The 22,101-nt window shown below is 36.5% G+C and overlaps 2 protein-coding genes across 3 annotated transcripts in view; one reads left to right on the top strand and one right to left on the bottom strand.

Moving 5' to 3' along the window:
• zfpm1 (zinc finger protein, FOG family member 1) overlaps positions 1 to 10,417 on the bottom strand; it is an 80,729-nt gene extending 70,312 nt beyond the window's left edge. Inside the window, exon 1 of the mRNA XM_084408954.1 lies at positions 9,951 to 10,417. Coding sequence (XP_084265080.1) covers positions 9,951 to 9,990 — 40 coding nt within the window. The 5' untranslated portion in view covers positions 9,991 to 10,417. The remainder of the gene's footprint in view (positions 1 to 9,950) is intronic.
• A 5,171-nt stretch (positions 10,418 to 15,588) lies between these two features.
• On the top strand, positions 15,589 to 22,096 carry ces3 (carboxylesterase 3). 2 transcript variants are annotated; one of them, XM_084408480.1, is made up of 14 exons: positions 15,589 to 15,705; positions 16,141 to 16,374; positions 17,580 to 17,775; positions 18,378 to 18,516; positions 18,649 to 18,782; positions 18,894 to 19,047; positions 19,315 to 19,419; positions 20,407 to 20,508; positions 20,648 to 20,788; positions 20,934 to 21,014; positions 21,207 to 21,348; positions 21,446 to 21,595; positions 21,751 to 21,823; positions 21,897 to 22,096. In XM_084408480.1, exons 2-14 carry the CDS (start codon positions 16,305 to 16,307, stop codon positions 22,060 to 22,062), a joined length of 1,653 nt encoding a protein of 550 aa, XP_084264606.1. In that variant the 5' UTR covers positions 15,589 to 15,705; positions 16,141 to 16,304; the 3' UTR covers positions 22,063 to 22,096. The 2 variants fall into 2 exon arrangements, with proteins under 2 accessions (XP_084264606.1, XP_084264605.1); XM_084408479.1 differs by lacking the exon at positions 15,589 to 15,705 and having other exon boundaries at positions 15,943 to 16,374.
• Positions 22,097 to 22,101: the final 5 nt, after the last annotated feature.

The raw sequence follows: 22,101 nt of genomic DNA, 5'->3' as shown, positions 1-22,101 counted from the left end.
CTCCAAAACTTTCTTATTAACCGCACCATCTCGCCATCTCTCCCACATACCCCTCCTTCCCCATTCCTCCTCTCTCCTTCTCAAATAAACCTACAAAGAAAGAGAAATTAACAGAGGAGACGTTTTTCTCCCTGCCGCCCCTCTCCTTTCTAGAGAGTGAGAAAAACAGAGGGAGAGAGAGAGAGAGAGAGAGAAAGCGATAGAGACAGAGGAAAGGAGCAAAAGAGAAAGAGGGAGAGAGAAAAAAAACATAATTTATCTGTGTATTATCAAGAAAGGCAGACACTTTAATCAGTCAGCTATGAAGTCAGTATTTCCATTCTTATCTGTTGCAGGAGTGGAAATGGAGAGCAGATAGTGTGCTGGGAGCCCATCGGTGGGCAGGAATGATAATGGGAGAGAGAGGGCTGGCTATTGGACCGCTGTGTCAGCTCTATCTGCACCCATTATCAAGGGCCTTATCGGCGCTGCCATCAGCCAAGCTGTAATGGGGCCAGTTCAACTTTCCACATTATCATACCGCTAAGACCTGGTTCAGTGAGGCTAGAGGTCTGACTGGAGACAGGGGGAGAAGGGGGCGGGAGGGGGGTTACAGAGAGACAGTTGTTGGGGGGGGGGGGGCGGGTCGGGGGAGAAAGAGTGAGATAGCGGTAGATATCGAGGACGAGAGAGAGGCGAGTAATGGAAAGCGGCCCAGAAATGAAGGGGGAGAGATGGAGGAGGGGCTTACTTGAAAGGGTTGGGAAGTCAGGACTATGATTGACAGAATGAAACTCCGGGTAAAAAGTAAGGTGAGGTCAGGAAGGCCTAGAGGAGTAAAGTCCGTTGATTGATGATTTTATACCACCGGTCTGATCATATAATCATCTCTGTTATGATAATATTTTCATTGTGATTGTCTGCAGAGATAACGCACTGAGGGGGGAGGGCGTACGTACCGGGCAGGACTTTGATTGACAGGTTGAGAAGTACTCTTGACTTTCAGAATGCATTCTGGGTAAACAAGAGAACGGGTAACGTCCAAAAGTCCACAATCATGAAATCGCAATGATTACCGCCTATAATGTACTACCGAGTCTTATCATTTAATAATCATGATAATGATCATATTTTCATTGTGATTGTTTGAAAAGATTAAGACCCTTTGACAGGCAAGATTTCATTTTAGATACTGCTGCTCATTGGAATTGGTGCAAGTTTACACAATAAATGGATTCAATGAAAGTCATAGACCAGACAATAAATTCCTAAACAGCACTGTGGAGTCCTAACTGAATAATTTTAACACTGCAGGTTTATAAAACACAATCTTTCTGATCCCCTACTATGCCAATGCTTGCATGTAAGCAATGCTATTAGATGATTACGTTAAAATAAAAAGCTAATATTAAAATGATATACCGTTTTTTTCTATTTAAAAGAAAAAGAAAACAACAGAAACTGAAATCAATTATTTAAATGCTACAAATGAATTAGTGAATAGTGAATATATCATTAGCATTAATTAGAGTTGCGTGATTCTGGATAAACTGAGAATCATGATTCTTTGTTTCAAATAGAGATCACGATCAGACAACTAAATAAAATAACATGTAAATTACTAGAGGTTCTGACAAAATATTAATTGCTGCAATCTATTTGAAAAAAAAATTTTTTTAATGGTTTGAAAGATTGATTCAATGACTTACTCAAAGACTTCACTTCACTCTAAAAAATGCTGGGTTGTTTTAACCCAATGTTGGGTCAAATATGGACTAACCCAACGTTGGGTTAGTCCATATTTGACCCAACATTGGGTTAAAACAACCCAGCATTTTTTAGAGTAATTGTTTCATTACTGGATGAATCAGTGATTTTGAAAGAATCTCTTGAATTAATTATTCAATGGCATACCTTTTTTACCAAGTGGCGTAACAATGTAATCGATATAGTTATTTGAAGCGCCATGTTACTTTCAAAAGGGGATTTGCTCTATTTTAATCGCTATCATAGACATCAGTGTTTATATCGGAAACTATATCCTTTGAATTATTGTAAGACAGATAATAACAATACTGTGTGGTTGAAAAGACTGTTTGTGAAGCTGTTTAATACCCAAACATCAGCGCGAACACAGATTTGAATGCTCCGTTAGAATTTTGTCAAAAGTTTGATAGACACATGCAAATCGGTGTCATTTAGGAATAAGATTGCGTGGTTATTTGAATCAAGATTGCTGTCTTTTAACGATTAATCGTAGAGCAAATAACCAATACGGTACAAATACATCATGCGAACCTGGCTATTTGACTGGTTATGCTGTAAGAAATGCTGAGTATTATAAAACATATAAAGAACATGCTAGCACCTGTTGCAATAGAGATATTCCTATATGGCCTTGCAGAAAGGAACAAATAATCTAATGAGATACGTGTTTGCAACTTGATAAAGGGGTCATATAAGTCAATGAAGGGGCAAAAGTAAAAAAAGAGGAAGTGAGAAACCAATGACCAGAAAAAGCACAGAAGAAGAAACAAGATAGGTGGCAAAGGCAAACTATCTATCGCCTCAAGACAACCTCAATGTAGTCTTCCATGTCACTGATGTAGTCTAGATTTGCTAATTAAAAGGATCAAAAAGGCAAAAACGCATTGTACACTGTTAAACAGGAGTTTCGGCTATGTGTCTAAAATAATTTGCAATGAGATTAGCCTACATGTGGCAATTATTAGCAACATGCAACATGTCTGAGCATCTGCAACATTTTATGTGGCTAATAACACGATGTGATTCACACTTCACACACATATATGTATACCCCTCTCAGACAGAAGCTGAAAGAGGTTGGATGCTGATCTCTGGCAGTCTCCCTTCTCTTTCTAGAGCAGGCCAAGTGGAGTGTGTGAGAGCAGAAAGAGGAGCCACTCTGGTCTAGACCACCTCTGTTCAGGGGTGGCTCCCTGGAGGCGGTCTAACCTCTCCTCTTTCTGGGGCCTTTGTCCCAGCTGCCCTTCTGTGCTTATCTCCTCTCTTTCCGCCTCTCCTTATGAAACATGCCCGGTGTTCCCTTCCCACAAGAGCCTCCTGCCTGGCATATAACACCCAAGCCTGAGCTCTCTGCACCGTGAGCAATAGGGATACTCAGGGCAGCATTTTTTTTTTTTTGTAACATTGTACCTATAGGTCAGTGGTAGTTTATAGTAGAGATGTGCTAACTACATATTTTAAAAACTGACCACTCAATGGGTTGTTTGATCAAATAATTGACCATTCTGTATATAATTAGACTGATTAAAGGTCCAGAAACCAATCAGATGCGTTTCATATTTTATATATATATACACACACTTATAAAATTATATTGTTATATGTAAATATATTATTAAATTATATTTATATGCTGTCAAATTGATAAATCGCAGCTAACACAAAAAAAAAACCATTATAAAAATATAATTATATATATCTAATTATATTTTTATGATTTTTTTTACATCTTTTTTTTTTACACATACATGATACATATATATATATATGTGTGTGTGTGTGTGTGTGTGTGTGTGTGTGTGTGTGTGTGTGTGTGTGTGTGTGTATATACTGTAGCCTATATATATATATATATATATATTTATGTTAGATGCGATTAATTGTGATTAATCGATTTGATAGCACTAATTTATAGTTAAATACATAAGAGTTACGCATAAAATGTTACATATTCGAAATATATTAAAATGGAAAATTGTTATTTTAAATTGTAATGATTTCATAATATTACTGTTTTCACTGTATTTTTCCTGAAAGAAATGCACAGGAGACTTCTTTAAAAAACATGCGAACTGAACATCCAAACTGAACTGGCTAAACAATTCAACCGTTTTAAAGACTATCAGCTAAATCTAAAACAAGTTAACCTCTGGTCAGTTTTTGAACTATTCAACCTTTGTGACCCATCCCAGCTCACTATCAAACTCATTAATCCCCTAGTCTAGCTTATTTTGAAGTCTGCGGTGCTACGTTTATAAGTGTAAAATGAAGCACAAACATTATATAAGTAGTAAAAAACCTGGCCTTGTGCATTTGATTACACTTAGCAAAAAATTCAGCTCTTGGCAGCCATAACAAGTAAGCCAGTGAGAACTGTTTCTGTCCCAGAGTGTATTTTTTACACTCTGAGACAGAAACTCACCTGAATGCCGTTGGGATGTGACCAGTAGATGTAATCTACGGCCTTATGGTTCAGACAAATACACCCAGATGAAATGTTTGCATAAAGCACCCCTTGAGATATGTGCACTGCAGCGATCCTTCTAAAGGAGTGAGCAGTATACAGTGTCACTCTTGAACTTTATGTCCTTAGCGCTACATCAAATTGATGGCCCACACCCCCTACCGTGCCAATTAAGCACATCAAATAAAAGAACATGACATCAAACCTCAGCGTGGAAATCAGTCAATCTAATCAACCCTGTTAGCCGTGATCCACATCAAATACGGCTCCTCCACATCGGACAAATTATCATATCTCCATTCTCCTTAAGACGCAACTCATTAACTCCAACCAAAAAGCACAGAAAACTCTATTACACCAACCTTCTGGAGAAAAAAATATATCTCCCTCCTGCGATGGCAAATCTCACCTCGGCCGTTCCTATCAAAACGGCACATAAAAATAAGTCCTCTTCATAAGATGCTATGTGATAACGGTGCATTAAAAGATTACTGCCCTGTTCCCATCTTGTTTTTAATTGCATTGGGGCCAGAGGCTACGGGATCCTTAATAACACATTAATATTTTATTCTCATCCACCGCTCCACAATCACATGCAACTGCAGCTGTGTTTAAGACTTTTTATGCTTGTCTTTACATTTAGCAGGGCTGTGGTCGGTGGGGTTGAGGAGGAGATTCACAACTTTTATGGCATCCGTCTGAGTTGTGCTGTTATAAGAAAGATGGCGCACTGAGTGCTGGAACTCTGAGGTGACATAATTGACATCAAGTGTCATTTACATATATTTACATAATATAAATGTGGTTGACTTGATAGTTGTTCTGTTGCACTTGCAAATATTAGATTGTATGAAAGATAAAGACAGTTTAAATATACTCGCTGGGACGTTAAGTTTCTGCTTTACGCAATCATCTTAGATGAAACTTTAGTATTTCTTTTCTTTTCTACGTTTTTTTATGAGCCTACACCACAAAAGAAGTGAGGATTTAGGAGTGCTAATGGGTCAATGAGGGATCAGTTATCATAACTCACTCGACTTCCTCTGGCGTAAACATTAGGAAAGAGCAATAATTCATCAAAACACCTAAAAGCTTTTCCTTTCACTGTGGCAACCAACAGACACTTCCTAAACAGTAAATTCTAATCTACAGTTACAGCTTTTTGACATCACTTTCAGCCCACATATTGCAAGCTCTCTCATCCAATCAGGAGAGCTCATGGGCTGAACCAATCAGAACATCACCCAGCTGTATGAATCAACATACTACACAAACCTCTAATAAATGAGCAGTGAAAGATATAATAGGATACATTTTGAATAAATACACCATTTTCTATATTGAAAAAAGTGTATTTAAGGACTTGGGTTTTAGATTAAAATTTGAGGTTTCAGCAAGTTGGTGATTGAGTGAGATCTGTCTGCAGAAAACAACACAGAGATACATAAAAATCCTTACATCAACAGATTATGTCTATCAGTTTACAAGAATGTGGTCAACCTAGATACACAGCATCATATACTAACATAAAACAACATATGTCACAGCCATTAGAGTAATCTGTAAGAATCATTAATCAGAAGTCTTTATGCCCATTTCTGAAAAATAAGAAATGTTTCCATATTAGAATGATTTCTGAAAGATCATGTGACACTGAAGACTGGATTAATGATGCTGAAAATTTAGGAATACATTTTGAAATAAATAAATAGTGTCAGACTGTGTGTATAATATTAATTATAAATATAAATAATTGGCTTAGTCTTCATTCTACCATCATTTTAATACCAATAAGCACAGTTAGAAAGATGCATTATTAAATAATAATCATTAAAAGCAGGACTTTGAAGACTTTAATAACAACCTTGCTTTAAATATTATCAGATACTAGAAACACTGATTATCAAATTCACTAAAGTCGTCCTTGGTTTTGCAACTCATTATAAAAACTTTATGACTTTCTCACACTGCACACACTATCACTCAGTATCTAATATCTCACTGCAAATCAACATTTCAGCCATACTGCTGACGCCACATTCTTGTTTCCTTTTGCAAGGCCTAGCGCTGAATACTTTTTTTTTTTCACTGTTTTTCACCAAAACGAACCCCACACAGATTAACATCGATGAACAAAAAAAACAACCTGCATCTCAATGCTATCTAACACAAGATCTACAGTGAGTAATATGCGGAATTAGTTTTAATTAAATTAATCAACTACAATGGTTGTTAGGAGAAAACACAAGTGTGGGAACCGAGAGAAGGTGGGGAGTAACTAAAGGGGGGGGAATGCATTCACACCTATCATCTAATTATACAACAACATTAATCACATTAAGGCTGGAACTGATTGCCAGGGTCCGGGGCCCTGCTGCTCTTATGTGTAGCTTTGTTATTGCAGCAAAGCCTCAGCTCCTGCCTGCTCTGTGCTGATAACAACTCTTATCGCACTTGGCGATCTCTATCTGTACCGGAGATCAGGCCCCAGGCTTTATCAAAAGTTCACATCGAGCTAAAAGCAGAACAAAGAAGGAAAACACACAAGCAAAACCACCGCGACGCAACTGCGTGTGCGCGTACGTGTGAAAATATGTGAGCGAAAGCCTGTGATCTCTCATTCTTTTCAATATTTTTGGCCTGAGCATTAAACTAGCCCTCGGGTCAAATGACCCCCGAGACTCGCTGAACCTGACAGCGGCGAAAGCTCTGAGAACCGTTTCAACAAAAACAGGAAGAGATCCCATCAGTTGTCCACACTTTCAAAAGTGCAAGCCCAAGGTACAGGAGGTGGTAACTCAAACAAGTGCATTGTCTGGCCCCAGCTTCTCAAACATCCTCCGGCCGCTGACGCCAAATTCTGGGAGCTCGTGAATAATTCACGCCGACCTCTGAGCCGTTTGAATGATGTCACTCGGCCGTTATCTGTGAGAATCTCCTCTGTTATCTCCCAATCATCTCAACGGCTCTCTTATCGGCCCCTGCCATCTAACCGAGGCAGCTGCTTTTAAAACGCGGCGTACACCCATCTACCATTTCTGTATTCCTGCCTCTCTCCCCCAGCCCTTATCAGCCCTGCCATCCTACTCTCCCCTTATCTGCTTTTCTCCTCTCTCTTTTTTTTAAAACTTATCTAGAGATACACCCAGCCAGTCCCAAACAACAACACAAACATGACAAAGATGAGAATGCTTCAGCCAAATGTAATTATAATCCCAATTTCCCCCCAACCCCCCTCGACGTTGGCTCTATCTCCACAGAGATCGCCGTCTCACCTATCTTGTCTCTCATCTCAACTGCCAAAATATAAGCCCTGGGATGTGGCCCCGCTAGGCCGCGAGCTAATCTCGCCATCAGGGAGGGATGGATAATCTATCAGCACGATCTTTACCATTGGGAGAGTGACGCACAAAAGACACACAAAAATATTTCCTCTCAACACAGACTTCCATGATACCGGATACCTTCTTTTAGAGGGGCAGGGATTGTAATCCTTCCAGTAAGAGTGTAACAAAACAATGCAATCGCGCATTTATTACATTATTCGCCATTGTCTTGACGGTTACATATGCAAAAAAGGGAAGATAAGAGGGGCGACGTGATGTTCACATGCGTTCCAGAGTTTTTTCGTGGTGGGGGAACTCACCTTTAGGGAAATCTCTAGCCAAATCTGAGATGCTTTCCCACCATCTTCATCACTGGACTAATGAGACGTCAATGGGGGGCTCGTGGAGTTGGCGATCCGTACTTTAAAAGCCACCAGATATGAAATCTAGATAAGGAATGTTTATTCCGAATTGTTCAAAACATCAGCTACGACTGGCTTGAAGTAGTAAAGCTGGTTCCACCATTCGCAGCTGCCTCTAGGTAGGAATATGAGTTCTCCGGAAACCAACCAGAGATAGCTTTATATCAGATAAGACATCTCAATTAAGAGAGCGACTTCATGGGTCAGCGGGTCACTGGCATTGTCACTGGCCAACGTGCTCGTATAACTCTCCAGTCACTTAAACAAAACCTTGATACCGCCCCGTTTACACTCAGTGGTATATGCTAATGTTGCCTTATCAGACCATTTTTTCTTTCCTATTCAAGAGTCGCTTTCTGCCTTTGAATCGCATTAATATTTATTTTTTTTGAGCAGCCCTTTCAAACTCAACCTCCAAGATATTGCTACTGTGCTTATCGCCTGAAAGCATCTCTTCTGGATGAAGAACTGAAACAGCGCCTGGCACCAGAGCAAAACGACTTTTCAGCACTGTTGGTTCTTTTCAGAGAAAGAGAGGGAGAGGCAGGGGTCAATGAATTTGATTTTTACCTTATGATTTTATTGACCGCAAAATGTTAAAGGTTACTTTGACCAAAAACTTCGATGACCCTCATGTTGTTCCAAACCTTTATGACTTTCCTTCACCAGTGGATGTCAAAAAAATGCTCTTTTTTAATCACAATGAATGGTGACTGAAGATGTCAAGCCTCAAAAAATATAATAAAAGACTAGCACACTATAGTCCAAGTCTTAAGTCTGAGGCCCTAATTATTGCTTTGTGTGAGAAACAGTTATTCCCAATTAATATTCCCGTCCAGTGAGCTGTTAAACGGATCAATGAGCCAGCTATAGTCAGGTTGATTCATGAACAAATCATTCTGACTGGTTTAATGACGTGTATCAACGATTTCATAGATACTCAAACATTGCTACTTTTCTCAGTAAAGTGCCAACAGTTCATATTGAATATTCAGCTTGAGTCACATAAATTGCTTTCATGATTATTTTGTGTCGTTCTAGAGGTTTTACATCTTCAGCCACCATTCATTGTCATTGTATGGAAAAGAGCAACCAAGATATTCTTCAAAATGTATCATTTTGTTTTCCACAAAAAAAAAAAAAAGTCAGTCACAGGTTTGGATCAACATGAGGAAGTGCAAATAATATAATATCTTGCATTCAATCATAAAAATTCCATTTTAAGTCCAATTAATGTGTGCCTGAACATTAGAGTTAAAATGGATAGATGAAAAAAAAAAGATCCAATTGTAGTCCACTATCATGTGGAGAGATCAGCTGGGCGCGCTATCTGACGTCTCATCTCTGGAAAGAGAACTGAAAAGCCGAAGGAAAATGCAACAGCAGCGTCGTTGCAGCCACAGACAGAAAACAAATAAAAGATCCAATTTTAATCCTTATCTCGACTGGGATCGGATCACTGTTTATCTGAACTCATATCGTCTTTTTCAGAGAACAGTGACGTTTCCACAACAGTATTAAACAGGAAGCCACGGTTACACTTCGGTTGGAGCAGACGAAAGCACTTTTGCAAATGAAAAAGTAAAATAAAACGGATTTAAACACAATTATGTCGACTGGGTTTGAAAAATGAAGCGCGAGTTTGTTCAGCGCCGTTCACGTGCCGTGCGCTTTTACGAAAACAGCTGCGCGTCTTAAAAGCTATTGGGGTTACTATGGCAATTGTAACTAAATGTTGCCATTTCAAATTTTCTGCTGTCTTGAAACCATAACAACACAAGGATTATTTGAACAGACCGGTCACACATCTGAAGTGTAGCCTACCATTCGTCTCGTGTTATTGGAAATATCTTGTCAGTTTCCACGAAATTGTTGAGCTGCGCTCAAAAAAAACCATTGATATCCCGTCATATGAATAATGCCACACACTTTTTACAATGAACCACCATTCGCAACAACAGCACTGGTACTAGTGAAACTTTAAACGCTTACGTTTGATCTGCCGGGGTTTGCTCTGCTTTCTTCGAGACATCCTTATTCCGTCGTTCCTGCTCAGCTTGCGGCAAAAGCGATCAGTCCACCGGGGAGACTAGCAGTAACAGCAGCACTGGATCACAGCTCTCTGCCCGGCCGGAGACACCCGCATGACCTGTACTTTGATATTCAGAGCCGAAAGAGCTACCTGTGGCCGAGTGAGCCTTAGTTACTTTTCGACGTCTTCCCAGATTCGCGATCTATCCTCTTCGTTAACCAAAACAAACTCTGCCGGTACAGCCCTGACAGCGCATACGCTGCTGGAGGGAACTAAACCTGTAGCTTTTAATGATTTGTTTATGTCTACTCCGGTGAAGCACAGAGAGAGCGCAGTTCTCAACGGGGCTCGATCGACACATGAAACAGTGGCGCTGTAATGTTATGACACGCCTCCGTCACGCCCCTTGCGTATGATGCCATGCCGCACGCTCCTCACTGCGCCCGCGCTCTCAAGCAACTCGATCCCCCGAACATCACACTTCCATGAATGCAAGGCATGAAATGTATGCCTCGTGTCGTTTGCATGCAAAACTGTTTTCTTAGTTATTATGAGCATGTACGGAAAATTTTAAATGGGCTATTCAAAATATAATAAAGTATTAAAACTACTCATTTTAATAACAACAGTAGGCATAATTATTATAATTGTGTATTACTTCAATAAACGATTATATATTCATAATAATGATGATGAATTAATTATAAAATATTGTTAATAATATATTATAATACTATCCTAATTATAAATAATAATTCTTACTATTATTATAACAATTTGTTACCATTGTTATTATTTTACTCATAAAATGTGTGTATATATATATATATATATAGGCCTAATATATATTTTATAATATTTTATAATATAATGTTTTTATAAAATATATTACAAATAAAATTCTATATTATTATTAAATTGTTAGTATTATAAAATATATGATAATATAGGCATAGTCATATTATTATTATGAATATGACTAATTATTATATGTAAGTATTATTATTACATGAATAATATTATTATTTAATGTATATTATTATTATTATTATTAATAATAATATTAAATAATAATACAACATTTTATATTATTAGTGTTATTATTATTATTATTATTATTTCTGCCCTTTTGTAATTTCTTAGATTAAGATCATAAATATTTTTCTTACAAATATATTTTTTTAGTTTTATTTAGGTTTTATTATTTTGCCTTGTCTATTGTATAATCTGAACACTTAATATTTTTGATTATTTTGTATTGTTTTATTGCCCTTTTCCCTCACACAGGGATCAAAAATCCTATTCTATTCTACTTGTCTACTTTAAATGGGATCGTGACTAGAATCTCCACGTAAAATGCTCAGTGGTAGTTACTGAAATGCAAAAAGTCATACAATTATAGCTGTCATTCATGTTATAATTACCAAAAAAGTGAGAATGGTGCTAGCAGCACATATGCTGACACTGTGGCCTCCTCAAAAACTCACTGCTTCCATCTAGTGACCAACAAAAAAGCTTATCTTATCCTTCACGTTCACAGTAGAAGCCACCATGGTTGTGGTGAGATGACTTAATACACACATTCCTTGCAGACCCCAGCATTTGAACATAAGTCAAGTTCATATGCAGCTAACCTGAAAGTTGTGGAGCAACCATAAATCCAAGTCACACACAAAAAAAAAACACTACCCTGCATTTCTGTGTTGTCAATCATGATTTATTAAGATTTGTTATAAGGACTATTAACTAGGCTATTAATAAGATCAATGCTGGTTTTGTTATCTTGATAATGGAGAGTCTTTGTTAATCTTGTCTTTCATGATTAAACATGATGAAATCAAGACATAGAAAAGAATTCCGCACTCATAATGACAATAAATGATGACATAATACAATAAAAATAGAGACGTTGAACACAAACACGCTGTTCCTAAATCAACATCTTTGTTGATCCTGGAACAACATTCCAATCAACGAATCAGATTTTAATGACAAGTTTACAGTTTATGTCAAGTTAGGCTTACAACCAGGGTTAGGTGCTTCTACATCCGTGTTATTCACCTATCATTTCCATCTCGTTTTAGGGATAACTTATGGCTAGGTTTATGTTTAGGGGTAGGGATATGGTTAGGATTACATTGTTGGACAGGAGTGTTGTTCCAGGAACAACAAAATATGTTGACCCAGGAATGTGTCTAATAACTCAGGACGTGCAACAAGATGAAGCCACTAGAGTGCGCTCTGCCTCTATAGAAGGTTATACAGTAGTTTTAACTAAGAAAACTTGATAGCAATAAATGAATACTGGACATAGACAAACCCATGCATACCTCAAATTATATTTAGTAGGTGAGTAAAATATAAAAAGACACTCTTCAAACATGTTTTATAAAAAAGTATAATAACCAATTAAACATTTAGAAAGGAAAATAAACAAATTGATTTACCTGTAAAGTATGGCCATGTCCACAGCAGATTCATTACAAGCCCACTCAAAAAAAGACAGTCATGTAGAATAACAAAATAAAGACAACTAGAATAAAAAAATAATTTAAAATGAAGTATTTGACTAAATAATAAACAGTGTATAGGCTATGTATACTCCACGAAGGCCCTTTAATATCTACTATGAATTTTTGTTCATAGCCATAGTTCATTGAATGTTCATAGCCTATTGGAAAATAATTCTTCAGATTATTACAATATTCTTCACACTAAGAAAAAAAAATTCTTTTAAGAATTGTTTGCTACAAGATTCTTAAGGTAACATAATATGGTTCTTATATAAATGGCATCATTATGAAAACCTCCTTTTGTTTTTAAGAATGTAGCTTTGAAAAAACACAGTAGCACCTCACTGCAGTACACGGGATCCAGGGGGCGGAGTTGGATCCAGATATAAGGGGTGGAGATTGGTAGGTTTAGGGGTGGGTTTAGGGATCAGGGGGTGGAGATGGGTAGGTTTAGGTATATGTAAGGTGGGAGGAGTTGGATCTGGATCCAACTCCTCCCCCTGGATTTCGTGTTCTGCAGTGAGGACCATCTCAAAAAAACAAGAAAATTAAGAGTTATTTCAAAAGCTGCAGCCACATTTTTCCTTCTTTGTCATTTTTGTAATCACTTCTTGTTGTTTTGTTTTGTTTTTTGGAATGGAGGAGTAGGACTAGAGAATAATTTTAAATCACTATTATAGTGACCAAAATGATCATGGTTATCAGGGTATTGTTAAATGTGATGGACATGTTCAAAAAGTACTGATACCCTAACGAAAAATATGTTTTTTCAAGTGTGCTATTAGTAATATTCTTACTATTAGTATACTACTTTTAAACTAAAAATAAGAAAGTCTACTTTCAGTCTACTTTTTATGTTATTCTCAAAAGTATCCTTAAAATTGAACTTAAGTGTACTTGACTTATACTGACAGAAAGTATATTTGGCCTATACGTGTACTCAATATTTTGATCGAGATATACTTAAAAGTATAATTAAGTATTCTAAGTGTACTTGGCTTGTGGTTGTGTTTAACCTTCTGATTGAGTAGCCTATTAAATACTTTTTTTTTTACATAGTTTTACATCCTGTGTTATAAACTTACGTATTTCAAGTATAAATATTTTATACTAAATAGGAACATAGTAGTATACTTAAAGAGCAAAAATAACATATAAATAGCAAACTATATGATATAAGTATCAGTATAAAACTCCTAAACTAGAACTTTACTGAGAGTATACTTCAAAGTGTACTTTCATAAACAAAAAAATGTGCTACAAGTATTAAAATAGTATACCACTATATTTATAAGTTCACTTGTAGTACAGATGCAGTACAAATGAGAAATGTGGTTGTGTGCTCAAAGTTTCCTACTGTTTGTAACGGAGGCCAGCTAGTAGTCGCTGTGCGAGTAAACCTCACTCCTCTGATCTCAATAGGCGCTCTAGCAACAGATGCGAAAATGCGTCTTTAGCCTCCTTGTTAGAGCGCCTGACTCTCACGCTGGAAACCCAGGTTCGAGGCCTGCACAGAGCGGGGCGAGTAGTACCCGGATGGAGGGGTTACATGTTACACTTAAAGTATACTTAAAAGCAGTGTTGGGGAAAGTTACTTTGAAAAGTAATGCATTACAATATTGCATTACTTTTTATAACAGAAAAGTTATATTTTTGGGCAAATGTAAAGACCCTATCACACCAAAGGTGAAATAATAAGCCTCAGGCTGAAGGAAATGCAGATGAACTCCTGTACAGTAGTGGGCGCCGCTCAAACAAATCGTTCAGCTTCTGCTGTTCTGGATAACGGAAGAATAGGATGCTTATTTGAAAAAGTAACTCAGATATTTTGTGGTAAATTTTGTGGTTTAAAAGTAATGCGTTACTTGAATAGTTACTTGAAAAAGAAATCTGATTACGTAACTCAAATTACTTGTAATGAGTTGCCCCCAACACTGCTTAAAAGTGTACTTTTATATACTAAAAAGTGGGCCAATTTAGTCCCAAGAAGTTTTGAAATATACACTACCAAAAATACTTCTAGTACATAGAAATATTACTACATAAAGTATACTTACAAATTTACTTGAACATTACTATATACTTAATGAAATTAACTTGAAGTATACTTGAAATCAAACCAACAAATAAAATAAATAGCACTATGCACTGCTGGTTTGCAAAAACATTAAAATAATAACAATAGCAACAATGACCGGATTTTAAATTAACATAAAATGTTGGTTAAGTGACTTACAACATAACCTAAACCTCACATTTTAGCCTTTAAACCATTTTAAACCAGTCAAAATGACAAATGATTATTCTACTACTATTCTATTTGTTTCCTTAAATAATTCTAGATGCCTTATTAACTGAAAAGTTGACATTTTTAGAATGCACTTTGGCTGGTTAAAATTTACACCATAAAATTTCAGTTTGATTTTCATGGAAACTTCATACTAACCAGTTCATCCCTATGTAGGATTGAGCTCTCGATACCTCCCGTTTCTAGACCAATGCCTCTCGAGCTTGAACTTGTAGTCTTTATGTTACCAACCCAGACCTTGGACCGTTAAGCCAGTTAGTCAAACAAATGTTTATAAAAAAGGGGGAAAAAAGACACAGACTAAGTGATTGTCACTGGAAACAGCTTTTAACTTTGTAACCTTCAAGCTTTCCTGGAAGCTTTGTTCAATAAAACCAGCATAAGACATGAATTATTCATCTATACCTGTGAAGAATCTGAGCCTCTGTGACACTTTTTTATTATCGGCATGAAGATTTTGACAGAAGAATTTACTGTGGTGGCAAATAAATGATCCATATTGGAGAATAGCTGAAAATAAAAATGTTTGAGGTGTCAATTTATGACTTTTCTTTGATATGTTGATTCATTTTATATATTTGGTTCACTTTACACATACATTTAATATTTCAGAAATCTTTATTCTAACAAACACATCAGGAGAGATATTGTCACGATCTGGTCAAGATGAAGATAATGAAAAACAGGTTTCATTAAACAAACTCAGGTCATTCAAATGCAAGAAGGCAACGTGACATAATATTTCACACTAACAAAACAATACCAGACAATAACTGAATCATTGAAAAGGAGGAACTTAAATTCACAAGGTGATTTAACTCAAATGAGGAACAGGTGATGACTCATTATTCAGAAACCATAACAAGGAGCAGAAACTGGAACAAATGAAAACAGGTATTTACACGACACCATTTTCAACTAAAAACGTAAAACTTTTTATGCGATTTGGCCGTTCGTTTACACGACAATGGTGTTTTGGATGCCTGAAATCGCAAAGTTTTGAAAAAGCAAAGTGCAAGTAAAAAAAAAAAAACCGGTCTCCGTGTAAACAACAAAAACGCGAATCTCTGAATACGATGACGTCAAGCACATGTATTACGTCGTGTTCAGTCTATTCATCGCCATGACGCCATCTAATGGCCTGGCAGCAGAATACAGGGTTGTTGTTTTTTCGCGGATCCGTGTGAATGGTGATCGTTTTGACAATAGTGTCATCTTTACGCGGAAAACTCAAAGGAAAAACTTCTCCGTTTTAAGCATATCGTTGTCGTGTAAACGTAACAGGAAGTTTGTGAAATACAATTCTAAACTAGCCATTATTATTTACAGGGAATAGATTTTTTTTTCTCCTCAGTCCAGGGATTCCACTGTGTACACAGGTAACAGTTGATTTGTTTTACTTAGGGGGTAAAGTAGGAACAGGTTAAAGGGCAGTATTTTGTAACTGAGCCTGTTTTGTGAGGTCTTCATTAGCCATTAACGACAGAACAGCTATGAGGAAAGAAGTTTTGCTCTGCCTGTGCTTGGCCATGGCCCCTGTTTGGACAACCCCTGTCCAGACAGGCAAGTATTTCATCTTATTATATTGCTTTTTAAATAATATTGGAAAATATACATTGAATTAATATTTAACTTGTGGGAGTATCGTCAATGTGTGTGTGTGTGTGTGTGTGTGTGTATAGGATATATATATATATATATATATATATATATATATATATATATATATATATATATATATATATATATATATATATATATAGGGCCTATATATATACACAGTACAGGCCAAAAGTTTGGAAACATTACTATTTTAATGTTTTTGAAAGAAGTTTCTTCTGCTCATCAAGCCTGCATTTATTTGATCAAAAATACAGAAAAAAAAGTAATATTGTGATATATTATTACAATTTAAAATAATTGGTTTTCAATTTATTATACTTTAAATTATCATTTATTTCTGTGATGCAAAGCTGAATTGTCAAGATCATTACTCCAGTCTATCACATGATCCTTTAGAAATCATTCTAATATGATGATTCATTATCAAAGTTGGAAACTTAATATTAATATTTTTTCATAACCTGTGATACTTTTTTAGGATACTTTGATGAATAAAAAGTAAAAAAAAAGAAGCAAATGTTTTAAAAATAGAAATCTTTTGTAACAACAATATACACTAGCCTACTGGTCAGTATTTTTTTTTTTTGTTTTTTTTAATAAATCAATACTTTTATTCAGCAAGGATGTGTTAAATTGATAAAAAGTGATAGTAAAGAAGATTTATATTATTAGAAAATATTTTTTTATTTTGAATAAATGCAGTTCTTTTTAACCTTTTATTCATCAAATATATTAGGCAGCAGAACTGTTTCCAACACTCATAATAAATCAGAATATTAGAATGATTTCTAAAGGATCATGTGATAGACTGGATGTCACATGTGACACTGAAGACTGGAGTAATGATCCTGAAAATTCAGCTTTGCATCACAGAAATAAATTATAATTTAAAGTATAATAAATTGAAAACCAATTATTTTAAATTGTAATAATATATCACAATATTACTTTTTTTTTCTGTATTTTTGATCAAATAAATGCAGGCTTGATGAGCAGAAGAAACTTCTTTCAAAAACATTAAAAATAGTAATGTTTCCAAACTTTTGGCCTGTACATGTAGGCCTATATTATTTTTTCAGGACATATCTTTGTACATGTATTAAAGAATTTGTGTTTATGTCAGATTTCTGTTTGCGTGTGTGCAGACTCTGGGCCGGTGGTTGTCCTGAAGCATGGCAGTGTCCGTGGGCAATATATGAAGGTTAAAGGCTCCGAAAAGGTGGTGGAGCAATATTTGGGGATTCCTTTTGCACAGCCACCTGTTGGTCCTCTCCGCCTCGCTGCACCTGATCCTGTACAAGGATGGGAAGGCATAAGAAATGCCACTCAGCCCCCTCCCATGTGAGTACTGCTATATAGTCATAACAGTATCTTAAAAAAGATATGCCATATATCTGTACTACTAGGCTTTATAAGTGACAAACGAGTTAGATCAAAAGTAATCTAAAAGTAGTCTGATTTTAATGTATAATGTAGCCTAATAGATTATGTTAGTAAATTCAACTTTCATCACATAATTTTTATTCAGTAATTGACTACAGTTATATATAAATTCCTTATTTACCACTATATCTGGGGTCTGCAAGACGTGTGTCAACGTTGAAACGCAGAGGGATAATCACAGGCACATGACAATAGCTAAAGATATGCATCTATTTAACTTAAATCACCATAAATTGCGTACGGATGTACATTTAAGGTAATTTTTCCTCATAGTCACACAGCCTGTTTTATTAAATTAGGAGGATCTATAAATACTATTAAACAATGAGATTATAACAGATCCTACAACACATTAACACGACCAGAGGTGCGCGCTTCTGTGTTTATCCCTCCGCGAGCCATAGGTTGCCGACCGCTGCACTATATTAAAGTGATGTAAACCATTTCTGAGCTCAGATGTCCTTTTACCCCGTCAACTATCTTCTCTTGCTGCATTGTAGGTGCCTTCAAAACCCAGATATTGTGCCTATAGTAGGAGAGGCCATGAAGTTGAATATCACCGCCACAGGCTTCTCAGAAGACTGTTTGTATCTTGACGTTTACACTCCTTCTCAAAGATTAAAATCAGAAAAACATTCAGTGAGTACTGAATTATGGCTACTCTCATCTAAACTAGAGGACAGCTCTTGTGAATTCACAGTAGAAATTTCCTATAGTTTATTTATAATTTCCCTAACCCCTCTGACAAAAGTAATGCATGCCAACCAACAGGTAATGGTTTGGATTCATGGAGGAAGCCTGGTTTTTGGCGGAGCTGCCATGTTTGACGGATCCCCGTTGGCGGCCTATGAGAGCATAGTTGTGGTTGTCATTCAGTACCGACTTGGAATGTTAGGATACTTCAGGTATTCGTTTATGGATCAAAGTGTCCCTTTAAGAATGACATACTTACTACTTCTTACTGAAGACACTGATTCTGCTGGGTGGGTTATAATCATATATGCTTCTGGTTTTAGCACAGGCGATAAGCTTGCACAAGGAAACTGGGGCTTCCTAGACCAGATTGCAGCTTTACAGTGGGTGCAGGAAAACATCGAGAGTTTTGGAGGAGACCCCCAGTCTGTCACCGTAGCAGGAGAGTCGGCAGGAGGAATTAGTTCCTCTTTTCTAGTCAGTCAATGTTTGTAATGCAACATTATCATACCTATTTTTAAGTATGTTCCTGTCTGGTATATTGTAATTAATCTTATGATTTCTGACCAGTGTTTAGAAAGCATAATAAAACAGTAAGTAAGTTCTTTGGGGTCCTTCGGGCTTCCTCTGGGCCCCACTCTTCAATGTGAAGACAAGATGTTAAAACAATATAAGATATTACCCAACAATAGATTCTTTGTAAAGTTAAATGTATTCTAAAGATGTATTCTTATGGATTTTTAGACATTGTCACCCATGACCAAGGGTCTGTTCCACAGAGCCATCTTTCAGAGTGGAATAGCAACCACGATTGGTTACACCATCAAAGACCCATTGATGTTTGCCAAGGTATTTAACCCAAATGCAACAATCAATGTGTACTGCTCAATAGTTCCTCAAAGGGATAGTTCACCCAAAAATTTAAATTGTCATCACTTACTCGCCCTCAAGTTGTTCCACACCTGAATGAATTTCTTTCTTCTGCTGAACACAAAAGACGATATTTTGAAGAATATACCAAACAGTTGATGGGCCCCATAGCTGGGGGAAAAAATACTATGGAAGTCAATAGGGTCCATCAACTGTTTGGTTCCCAGCATTCTTCAGAATATCTTCTTTGTGTTCAGCAGAAGAAAGAAATTCATACGGTTTGGAACAAGTGTGTAAATGATGACAGAATTAAACATTTTGGGTGAATCATCCCTTTAAGGGAGTCTGTAATTATGTCAGATATAAAAAATGTTAGAGCCTTGTTAAGTTCAGTTTAGTTAATTTCCCTGAAGGCAGTTTGGTTTCAGACACATAAACAATACATAAATGCATCAAAAAAAGTAAAAAAACCCAGAACAATACCCAAATTCAATAACAGGAAATGTTCTCTGAACTTTGGCTAATGTTCTGGCAGGGTTCTCTCAAAGTTATGAAACATTCTTTCATTAACATTAATACAATATTCGTTCAAAGTTATCTGGTATTATGACAAAAACATAATTTAGCCTATATATTGTTCATGGAACTTTCTTTTTTTTTTTTTTTTTTCGTCCATCCAATTCTTTTTAAATGTTAGTTCAAAGAACATTCAAAAGTAACGTTTCCATAATGTTTTCAAAATGATACAATGGAATGTTCACAACGTTTACATAACAAAAAGTTTTGAACATTCAGAGAACATCGAGAAATAACGTTTTCATAACTTAATGGGAACATTAGCAATATGTTCTTGGAATATATTTTTGTTAACTGGATCAGTTGAAAATGCATATTGAAATGACATTATGTTGGATCATTTTAAATATTTTTGGAAGAAAGCTGATTGTCTGTAATCTGTTTGACCAGGTGGTAGCAAATGTTACTGAGTGTGACTTCAGCTCTTCTGAAGTGCTGGTCAAATGCATAAAAGAACTGACCGAGGAACAGATCATAAATGCTACTAAAAAGGTAGGAGCTGAGAATTTGAAGTAAGATGCTTTCCAGTATTTCATAAAAAAAATTGCTAAGATCTATTGGTGATAGTCTTCATAAATATACAGATTGAAGAGAGAATGAATTAATTTCTTAGACCAAGTGATTTCCTTAGAAACACATTTTCCCTGGAGCGGCAGTTGATGGGGTCTTTCTTAAAGCTCCACCAGAGGAGATACTAAAGAGCAAAGACTTTCAGAAAGTTCCAATTCTTGTCGGAACAACAAACCATGAATTTGGATGGATGCTCGCACAGGTAAGTATCATAATATTTTTGTATGGAATAGTGCAATGAAACAATGGTCAATGAACCTTTATGACCATTATGAAATAGGAAACACACAAACGATACACGGTGCTGAACAGGATGTGCTCATTTTATTTTTATATTATTATTTCAGGACGTGGTCTCAGAAGGATGGGTTAAAGGGATGGACGCAAAATCAGTGAAAGCAATTTTGGACATTGTCAATAAAGCTGGTGTAAAGCTCAACAAATTCTTCCTTCTTTTTAGATTATGTCTAGTGATTTACCTGTAGCTAAAATATGCCAATGCATTTATTTGGATTAACTCAGTCTGGCTGATTTGTTAGTATTTGTCTCACTCTAGTGGACATAGTACAAAATGCCATTCAGAAGACTCGGTAGAATATGCTTTCTCTCTGTCGTCATAGACATCAGGAGTCAATGAATTCATTGTAGAAGAATACTTGAAGGATGCTAAAACTCCTGAGGACATTCGCGACGCATTTACTGAGATGATGGGGGATAGTTTTATAGTGATACCCTCCATCATGGTTGCATCTCAACACAGAGGTTGGTTGCAATGTTACCTTCAAAATTTCATCTCCAGTGAAGTTTCATTGTTGGTTGGCTTTACTATTAACCAACACCCTATGTTATAACTTCACAGATGCTGGAGTCCCTGTGTATATGTATGAGTTTCAGCACCGGCCCAGTATATTTAAAGATATCAGACCCAGCTTTGTGAAGGCTGACCATGCTGATGACGTTGGGTTTGTGTTTGGGGCCTGCTTTTGGGATGGCCATGTCAAAACTGAAGGTAAGCAGATCTAATAACTTGTTTGCCCAGGCTAATTATGATATTGGACAATTATTCCGGCAGGGGTTTGAAACCGCAAATGATTGCTACAAAAGTGAAAATGTTTATGATGAAGTGTGACGTGGTTATGGATATCAACTCTTTATCATCCACAGGAACACTCAGTGAGGAGGAAAACCAACTATGCAGAACCACCATGGGATACTGGGCTAACTTTGTTCGCACTGGGTGAGTACATTAGAGTGTTAGGATCTGTTACCGATGATCCTTTATTCATTAAATTAATATTTTATTTCTACAGCTCACCAAATGGGCCCAGGCTGGTGAATTGGCCTGTATACGACCAGTCTAATAAATACATGAACCTAGGATTGCAGCAAACTGAGGGACAGGGTCTGAAGATGGGCAAGCTGCTCTTTTTCACTGTTGAATTACCTAAGAAACTTGCTGAACTCCACACAGCCTAATGATTTATCGCACCAATAAACATAGTGCTGTGCAGTGTG

The sequence above is a fragment of the Rutilus rutilus genome, assembly GCF_951802725.1.
Source record: "Rutilus rutilus genome assembly, chromosome: 5".
NCBI classification, from domain to species: Eukaryota; Metazoa; Chordata; class Actinopteri; order Cypriniformes; family Leuciscidae; genus Rutilus; species Rutilus rutilus.
Note: the sequence above shows the minus strand (reverse complement) of the source record. Positions and strands in the feature narration are given on the sequence as shown.